Genomic DNA, 9943 nt, shown 5'->3' with positions numbered 1-9943 from the left:
TTAAACTCTTATCTTTATTATATATTTAAGTTTTTGAAAAAAAAATTGTAAGTCAAAATATTCAAAATGGCCGCTGTGGCACTTCTGCAAGCGCAGGTCCGCTTTTCTTAGGTGCCTAAACGGTGTACATGAAATCTTACGTTTCGGTGATCTAAAACAAAAAAACAAAATATTGTTATCATATACATAGTATTGACTCTCGTCTGACGTAGGATTATGTCGATAAAAAATTTTGGCGTTGAAAAAAAAATTCTTGAAATTTGTTTCTTTTTTTTTGCCTAAAATTGATGTTACTATTGTTTATAACAATTTAACAAATAACGATATCAAAAAAATCCTATGTCAGACGAGAGACACTATTACAGAGAATATATAATTAAATTTTTAAGCTGATTCATTTATCAGAACTCGAGATATCGTGTACACCGTATACAAAAACTTAGTTTCGAGAAAAATGCGTTTAAAGTTTCAGTATAGCAGGTACGCGCTTTGGAGCGCTTCGGGAAAAGGTCGAAATTTCAACGAAGAAAAATTTAGCCAGCTGTAACACATATTGTACCTTATTTAAGAGGGTTCAAAGTATTTTTTAAGCTAATAATAAAAAAATCCATTTTTGAAAAATTCACAGTAGACTTCCCCCTTAAAGGTTAATAAGCTGTTTAAAAATTTGGAGTCCCTTCAAGTTATGCCGAAAATTTAGAAAAAAAAATTTTTTTTAGAAAAAAAAATTCAAGAAAATCTGAGAATTGATAAAATTTTTTTTTTAATTTTACATAATAAAAACATTTCCACGAGTCTGCCTGCAGAAACTCAGCGCGATTGGATCACGGAAAAAGGGTTAAAAATTGATCCCAAGTTTTTCACACAGGCGGACTACGAACTCTATATTTTATACATAAAAAAAAAAATTCTGACGTGTATATGAAAATCGCCGATACACGTGCATGGAGTAGCTAATTTTTCAAGAGAAAGATTTTTATCGTCGTTTTTCCTTCAAATTTTCAGACGATAAAAACACATCTTAATTATTAACGTTTCTTGCATCCCATTGTTTCGAATAAAACACACATTTCTTTTTCGTACATGGATATTTATTAGTTCATCTTTACATAAAAATGTTTACAAATGAACTTTAAAGAAAATATAATAATAATCAGTCTACGAATGTGATATTTGGTTAAGTCAATTATATTTTTATTTTCTTTTTTACTCTACGAACATTTACGTGTACTATATATAGAGTTTTATGTTTATTTTCCCGAGTAGAACATCTCAAATAGTAATTTTGTTTTCTTTGGTTGGTTAGTTGGTTACAATTGGAATAGAAACATAGTGCCAAAGTGCAATGCCAATATAAATTATGTAAGGGAAGAAAAGGGGACTAACTACATACTTAGTAAAAAAATATTCAACCTTAATAGTTTCTTGTGAAACTGATTTGCACTTTTCATAGCCTCTATCTTACTTTGTTACATTTTCACAGGCTTGAGCCTCACGGACAAGCTTCCGTACTATTATTAACAGATTTGTTTGCAAGTAAAAATACAACCTTCTCCACCAGCATACGCGTATAAAAATGGGGAATAAAAACTTGATTTGTTGATGTTTGTTTTACTCTGTAACTTCGGTTACCAAGCATTTGTCATCTATTATATGGTATGTATGTAAGTATGTAAGATTTCACTATTGAAAATTCGAGTTAGTTGAATTTCGCAGTTTTGTTTTCCTTATTTTTTGTTGGTTTGCGGAGTTGTTCTTCGATTTGCACAAATATTATTGCTGTTCGAATTAAAATTATAGTTTTGTTAGCACTATGAAATCCTTGTACAACTATTTTTGCTAATGCTCGTATATTTGCGCAAAAGAAAATTTTAAATTGAAATTTATTTAACGAAATTATTTTACACATACATATGTATTTCTTATATCAAAAGATCACAAAAGTTACCGAGATACACAAGTTTCTTCTCCATCATTAACAAATACCCAATATACAGACATGTGTAAATACATACATATTTATTTGTTATCATTATGCGCTTCAACATCTTCGTTATGCCAATTTAAAACTTGTCTATATATATGCATGACCGTCTTTCGATGAATACTTTGGAAATCTTAGCAATAATTAATATACAGATATACAGATGTGTAAATAAAAATACCGTCCGACCATTTAAATAAACATACGATTATTTGCTAAAATAAATCATTGAATTGGAGTGACTACAAACAGGTGAAATTGCACATTTGTTGGACATATTTTAGTTAAAATTATTATTCTTTTGAATATATATATTTTTTATTTTGGTTGGTTACATACATACCTACATATATGTATACTTTTGTAAATATTTGTGGCTACTTTGGATTATGAATACATCTGTTGGGAACTTTGACTTGTATACTTATATTTTGAGAAACAAAAATGGTGTTGTCAATTGGTGGGCTAATAATTTGTTCATACATATACATACATACATTTTTCAAAAATTTTCGACATTAATTAGAAAATGACAGTCTCTAATATTTACGGATGCAATAGGAAGTGTAGCTATGGGGTCTATACATACAGAAGTACATATGTGCAGACATACTAGAAATGCTACCATGAAGGTACATATGTACTCGTAAATATGTATTTATGTAATGATATTTCACATATAATATTTTTGCTGGATTTTTGGTAGTACCTCAGAATTTAAAACACACATTTTTTGCTCATCCGTTATATAATTACATTTGATTTGATTTTCGTTATTGTTTTTATTATTGTAGGGGTCATTACTTGTTGGTTTTCATTACGCTTTTTGTTTTTACGAGTACGTAGCTCGCTCTGCAAAAACTTAAACCTTTTTCGAATAAAATGGCCCGTGGATGTGTAGACGAATATATAAGTATGTATGCATTTATGTACGAATGTATATGTTATAAATGTTTATATGTGTGTGCTTATGCCACAGCGAGGAGACCAGGAAGTTCTATTGCACATTTTATATATTGTTCTCTTCTTGTACGCACTTATAAAATGACCAAAGCTCATATGTACCTATGTCACTTTTAAAAACTATTATTCTTTGTTTTTGAAATCTTGCATTTGTAGCCATTTACCCAAGCTATTCCCAATAATACTACAAATATCGCTACATTCGCAATCAAATTCATTCATATTGATTTCGATACAATAGGAAAAATTAAATATTGCACTCAGAACTACGTGCATTTGAATAGTTTGCTTGTACATTTATCGCTTTGATCCTCTCTACTTATTGGTATGAACGCATGTGTGTGCATGTATGATCGGGAGAGTGCACGTGTGTGTGTTCTAAATCCATCGCAAAACTCCCCATTCTAAGCGCGATAATTAATATTCCCCTTCTGTAGATTACTGCTGTTGATTACATTGTTGATATCGATGACCACTGAATCGGTCATGGAGCATTTGCTGTCCAACTCTGTTTGCCCCTCAATTAACGCATTCCCATTCGGTGTACCAAGTGGCACTTCCTGTAGAAATGAAATAGTAAAGAAAACAAGAGTGGTTATTAGTAAAACTTGAAGAGAATGCGTAAATAATTGTTTTTATTTCAGAAATATCTGGCAACATATGTAAGTAGTGCCGGCATAAGTGATTTGGAAGTTGTACTTTGTGAGTTGGTTGTGGGACACACGCTCCTGACCGATGGTTGATTGGACGCCACGTACACTCAGAACATTCAATTCATCTGCAATCGGATTTTTAGTGATCATAGCAAATATGTAGCATGGCATGTTTGAATTTGTCAAACTTTCAAAGAATTATTTTTGTATGTAACTAATAAATGGACTTATTCACATTCCTACCGATTTTCGCCACTTACATTCTTTGTGCTTCGGGTTGTTTTTTTTTCTTTATTCTTAAGTTAAATATTAAAGGCGATTGTATTACCTGGTAAAGTATAGCGGCATCCAGCGCCATTAGCTCTTTACGTGACAACTCTTCAACGACGGCAGCTGCGTAGCAATCACCCAGCATGTTGTTGGTGGTGCGCATGCGATCTCTGTAAAAAGGATGGACTGTTGTAGCGCTGATATAACAACTATGGTATAATAAGAATTCTTTCTTCAATATATTTAATATACAATGCAATTAAGTCTCAAGAATTTAGGTGTAGCTTGGATGGGTTTCGAACTCTTTAATTGACATCGTGAAAATGAGCGAAAATTCATTTGCGAAGATTGGTATTCCTGCATTCAAAGCAACAGCAGTGGCTGAGCGAGTCGGGTAGTTATTGGAGACGAGACCTGGCTAGTTGAGAATGCCCCAGTATTGGTATTGCATTTGAAGGAAATTTCTTATATAAGTATATTCGAATAGACTCAGAGGTGTGCCATTGCCTACGGAGAGGCGACCGCTTATACTCGTATAACGACCGCTTTTGTGTTTTACGCCAACAGTGCGTTTTCGAACCTCGGCTTTGCCGAATGGTAATCATGCACAAGCCGCTTCGACTACGGCTTCAGGGCGAAAGGTTTTGCTCGAAAATTTCTTGGTGGACAGAGCGTTACTGTGTGTCTGAACTCGCCGAAAATGACTACACCTTGTACCACGACAATGATCCGATCATTGCAAGCAATTCAACGTTTCCACACCCCGTTACGTTTCCACCTGTAGCCCAGTGGCTTCTGCAAAATGAAATCGCGCTTCAAGGGAACTCAAAATGCTATCAAGGAAGCTGTAGCCGCGGTCCTTAATGTGCTAACTTCGAAATACTACCAAGGATTCTTCCAATCATGGAAGCTATGTTGGAATCATTATAGAATATAATGTTAGAACGAGACTAAAGTTGATAATAAACATTTTTCTCTATACTTAATTCGTTTAAATTTTATTAACAAATCACCGAAACCCCATGCGACTAAACAAATTTAACAAAATAAATGTATAGTCTTCAATCCAACTTCAATCTGTTCCCCTCTATGTTTCATACATTACAATTATATGTTTGCTAGGACAGGTCAATCTTTCTTCGGCATCGTTCAAAAAAGGTCCACTAGAGCATATCTCTAAAGTGAATTTCGAGGCACCCAAATTTTAAAAGGAGTATATTTAACGAAGTTTTGTTTTGTCGGAACAACTAGCACGTACAACACTCAGACACAATTAAGTCCATTGTACGGCAATCGGATTCCCTTTTGATTTTCTTTAAACCTACCCGATCTGCGAAGAAATCTGAGTAGATCTTGTGGGGCCAAGGAGCCAAGGTGGTCGCTTCTTAACACATCAGTGCCAAAGACCTCATTATTCGAGCTAAGGCGGGGCAGACGCACAGGAAGTGGTCCGCCGTCTCATCCTCCTCTTCACAAGCTGGGCAGAGTACACTGTCTGAGATACCCAACCTTTCCATGTGCTTCGCCCACAGAAAGTGGTCCAACCAGCTGTCTGCAGTTCGTTCTGCTTAATGACAGCAGGATTTGCGACAGTCGGTCGGACTTGACAGGTAACATCAGTTTAGTCTATCTGCAGCCTCTGTTAGCTTGCCAAGCTCGCTTGTAGGTTGTTGTAACCCATTTGCTAACCATGGCTTTAATGACTGCAGAAGCCTGCGGGCCAAAGAAGTTGGCCTCAGAGCCCATCTTAGCTAAGGAGTCAGAGGTCTCGTTACCCACGTGTCCTGGGGCCCATATTAGCATCAGGCTATTATGTCTACCTACATAGTTCAGCCTGGATTTACAGGACTCGACTGGCCCTAATGTGTTTGGGAGGCTGTCTAAGGCCATGAGCGCAGCTTGACTGTCGCTGCAGACACATACAGATTTGCCTATCCCTCTTTTTTCCACAACAAAGTTCATCGCTTCTTGAACAGCATACACCTCCGCTTGCAACACAGATGCACACATTTAAAGAGCCAAGTGCGGTTTTGTCCTGCTGTATTCCACGTAGACCCCAGAGTCGGAGCCGTGCTCGATCCTGGAGCCATCCGTAAAAATGCGAAAACAGTGTTTGCCGGGCTCATTTTCAGAGTTTGACCACAACGGAGTCTCTGACAGTACTACACTGTATGTCTTTTCAAGTACGACTATTGACTGCATGGAGTCAAGGGGGATGGAGTAAATTGTTGGATCGAAGTCCAAGCCTTCTCTGTTTTCCAATGCCAGGCAGGGGCCGTACCAGATTCCATTGTGTTTCAGCCTGAAGATGGCCTTCAAGGCCTCTCCTTGGATGAAAGCATCAAGTGGTGGTAAATGTTTGTTTTTTCGAAAAATTTGTTTTTAGTATTTATTTCTCATGTGAAGATTTTAGATGGTTAAATATTGACCAGTATAAAGACTTCAGCCCATTCTTTTGAACTAATCCTGCGTACATTCGGATACAAAATATCTTTCCGATCGGAATTTGTCCTTCACGATTAGCCATTGTTAGTAAGAAAACCCATTATCGATAGATTTGCAAAAATCCATTTCCGGTCAGCCCTATGGGTCCTTCTTTTGCCCTTGAAATTAACGCGATGCTTTCAAAAACTGTTTGCGACTTACTGCTTAAGACTGCACTTTTTAGTAGCCTTTTCATAGGCTGTATCAGGCTATGTGGCAGGCCTACGCCATATGTTATTGTATGTACATACGAGTATATGTGCCATAAAGGCATGAATGATACTTACACAAACCAGTCCACGGCGAAGAGCAGGGTTACATCCTGTACGGGCGCATCGATGGCAGTCAGCACCACAAGCAGCAGAACCAGAGCAGCACTGGGAACGCTAGCCGAACTCATTGAAGCAGCAGTGGAAGTCAATAAAACTGTCACCAATTCGCCAAAGCCCAACGGAATGCCACTCATCTGGGCGATGAAGATCGAAGCAATCGCTATGAAGAGTGCCGTGCCATCCATGTTGATGTTGCAACCGATTGGCAGGACGAAGCGGCTGATACGCTGATCCACACGTAACTTGTCGTTCATGCAACGGAATGTGATGGGTAGAGCGGCAGCACTGCAGTTGTGAAGCCATAAATTTCATATAGGGGAACCCAAACAGAACGGAACCGAACGAAATGGAACGGAACGGAGTTGTAGTGAAGGTCGAGTAGTTGATTGATTTCAGGATAATTTTACAACACATTGTTCGCAGCCGTTTTGTATTGTTGTAAAAGTTGGTTATTTGTTTGTTATTTTTGTATTAATTTTTATTTAATGGTGTTTTGTTGGTTATATGTTTCGAATCAATTTAATTTTTTTTTTTTTTGTTTTGAAATGTAAATTAAGACACAAATCAAAAATTGGAACCCAAAAAGAAGGAAAAAATATTTGTAGCAATTAAACAAAAGTCTATCGGTGCTGCATCCATTAATCATTGTCAGCCATACGTACGTACACATGTGTAGATATATACCACTTATATATGTACATATGGGCACTTGAATGCAGCCACCATAAAGGACATAAATATGTAAGTGCTCATAAATTTTTATGAGTCAATTTCTGACGTTCAAATAAGCTTAAACATACAATTAAATGCAATTATCATAGATACATAGATAAACTTCAGATGCATTATGAGTCAGTACAATAAGTACATATGCATGTATGCAGTTATGCGATTATGGTACATACATACAAGAATTTACATAGATTTATGTAGGAGTTTTGGCTTACGTTGAGGCTGTCGCAAAAGCGGTCAGCATAGGCTGTATGAGTCCGGCATAGAATTTGAATGGATTGCGTCGCACGAACACAAAATAAATCCCCTGCATTATAATGAACTGATAAAGGCAGACCCCAATCAGATTTGTGACTATAAACCACATCAGCTGCTCCATAACCAAATGTAAATCGTTCACGCCCAAAATTTTGCCCGCTATCACCGAACTAATACCGATTGGTGTTAGCCACATGACACAGGTGACCATCTTCATGATAACATCGAAAACGGCAGTGAAGAAATCCACCACAATTTGACCCTTTTCGCCGATGGTACCCAATATGGTGCCGAAAACCAGACAGAAGAAAACAATGCCGAGAGTGTTGGTACCGCTGCGATACTGTACGACGCGTATCAACGCCGGTTGAAGCTCATTATTCATTTGTTGTTGCGATTGTATCTCTTCGGTGGGCTCCAGCTCCGTACCGATCGCTGTGTCGTTAAGTGTCTCATTGAAGGTATGGACAATATTCGGTTTGGGAAGATAAACAGTGTGCGCTTGTTGAAATGATGCCTGAAAAAGATTATCCGGGAAGACGTTTCTGAAAGTAGAATATTTGAAATTGATTTTGAGTGATTTTCAAACAAATAAAAATCGATAAGAAATGGTATAAAATGCAACTATATACCATGACTTGAAGTTCAATTAATAGAAAGGGACGCTCGGTTGATATCCTCCGGAAAGGTAGACAACATTAATGCAGGATTATATGATATACATACGTATGTTAGGGTGCCTCACCATTACCAAAAGAATTGCGGATTTTCCACCGGAACTATAAACATTTTTATATTTAAGACTTCCGCCAAATAATTTTGATATACCACATAGACTGAAAAGTTTTGGGCCTAACACATAAATGGCCTAGTTTTATTGCGTTCACCCCTTTCAACCTTAAAAAGACAGCGGTTAAAATTTCAAAAAAATGTCGATATGTGACAACGGATGAAACATGGATCCCTCACTTCGCTCCGGAATTAAAACAATCGTCATTTGAGTGGGGAGCAACTGGTGGACCTCGTCCAAAGTGCCCGGAAGCACAACAATCGGCTAGAAAAGTTATAGCCTCGGTAATTTGGGATGTTCGTGGTGTAATATTCGTCGACTATCTGGAGAAGGGAAATACCGTCAAGAGTGAATATTAAGTTTATAGTGTTATTGGAAAAATGTATTGAAAAAATGTTGTTTCAACAAGATAATGTACCGTGTCAAAAGTTAATCAAAACAAGGGCAAAACTACATGAATTGAACTTCGAATTGATCCCACATCCACCGTATTCAACAGCTTTGGCACCCAGCGGCTACTGGCTGCTCAGTGATTTAAAAAAAAATGCGTAAGAAATTTCGCTCGAAGGAAGACCTATTTTGAGGCAAAAGATAATCGTTTTACAAAAGTGGCGATGAATAAAGCCAATTTTGAACACAAAGAACTTGCTTTCTTTGTTAGGCCCCGGACTTTTTAGTCTATGTGTTAATAGGACTATGAATAAGTTCGTTTCGGTTTTACAACAGATGGCGTAACTTGATTATTATTCCATCGATCCACATTTCCAAACATTCATTGGAGAGCTACTGTCGTAAGGCACAAACGTCAGTATAAGTTTTTTATTTGAAGTGTAAACAACAATATTTTTACCACACTTGAAAATGTCGAATTTCGTGCCAAATAATGTGTTTTTGCGGGGAATTCTTCTTCATTATTTTAATATGAAGAAAAAAGCAGCCGAAAGTCATCGTATCTTGGTGGAAGTTTATGGTGAGCATGCTCTATCTGAGCGAACGTGCCAGAAGTGGTTTGCACGCTTTAAAAGTGGTGATTTTGGCTTGGAAGACGAAGAACGCGAGGGTGCGCCGCCAAAGTTCATGGATACCGAATTGGAGGAATTGCTCGATCAAGATCCGGCTCAAACGCAAGAAGAGGTTGCAAAAACTTTGGGAGTTGATCAATCAACCATTTCCAAACGTTTAAAAGCCATGGGAATGATCCGAAAGGTAGGCCATTGGGTGCCGTATGAATTGAAGCCAAGAGACGTTGAACGCCGTTTTATGGCATGCGAACAACTGCTTCAACGGCACAAAAGAAAGGGTTTTTTGCATCGAATTGTGACTGGCGATGAAAAGTGGGTCCATTACGACAATCCAAAACGTCGGGCAACGTATGGATACCCTGGCCATGCTTCAACATCGACGTCGGCGCAGAATATTCATGGCCTGAAGGTTATGCTGTGTATCTGGTGGGACCAGCTGGGTGTTGTGTATTATG

The 9943-nt window shown here is 37.4% G+C and overlaps 1 protein-coding gene across 6 annotated transcripts in view; it reads right to left on the bottom strand.

Annotated features, from left to right (window-relative positions):
- Positions 1-1851: 1851 nt before the first annotated feature.
- Positions 1852-9943, bottom strand: part of LOC128865360 (excitatory amino acid transporter) — a 63051-nt gene continuing 54959 nt past the window's right edge. For all 6 annotated transcript variants that reach the window (XM_054105619.1, XM_054105613.1, XM_054105615.1 and 3 more), the window contains 4 exons: positions 7634-8221; positions 6642-6971; positions 3929-4040; positions 1852-3507 (listed from right to left, as the gene is read on the bottom strand). In XM_054105619.1, coding sequence (XP_053961594.1) covers positions 3352-3507; positions 3929-4040; positions 6642-6971; positions 7634-8221 — 1186 coding nt within the window. In that variant the 3' untranslated portion in view covers positions 1852-3351. The remainder of the gene's footprint in view (positions 3508-3928; positions 4041-6641; positions 6972-7633; positions 8222-9943) is intronic.

The sequence above is a fragment of the Anastrepha ludens genome, chromosome 5 (assembly GCF_028408465.1).
Source record: "Anastrepha ludens isolate Willacy chromosome 5, idAnaLude1.1, whole genome shotgun sequence".
Taxonomy (NCBI): domain Eukaryota; kingdom Metazoa; phylum Arthropoda; class Insecta; order Diptera; family Tephritidae; genus Anastrepha; species Anastrepha ludens.
Note: the sequence above shows the minus strand (reverse complement) of the source record. Positions and strands in the feature narration are given on the sequence as shown.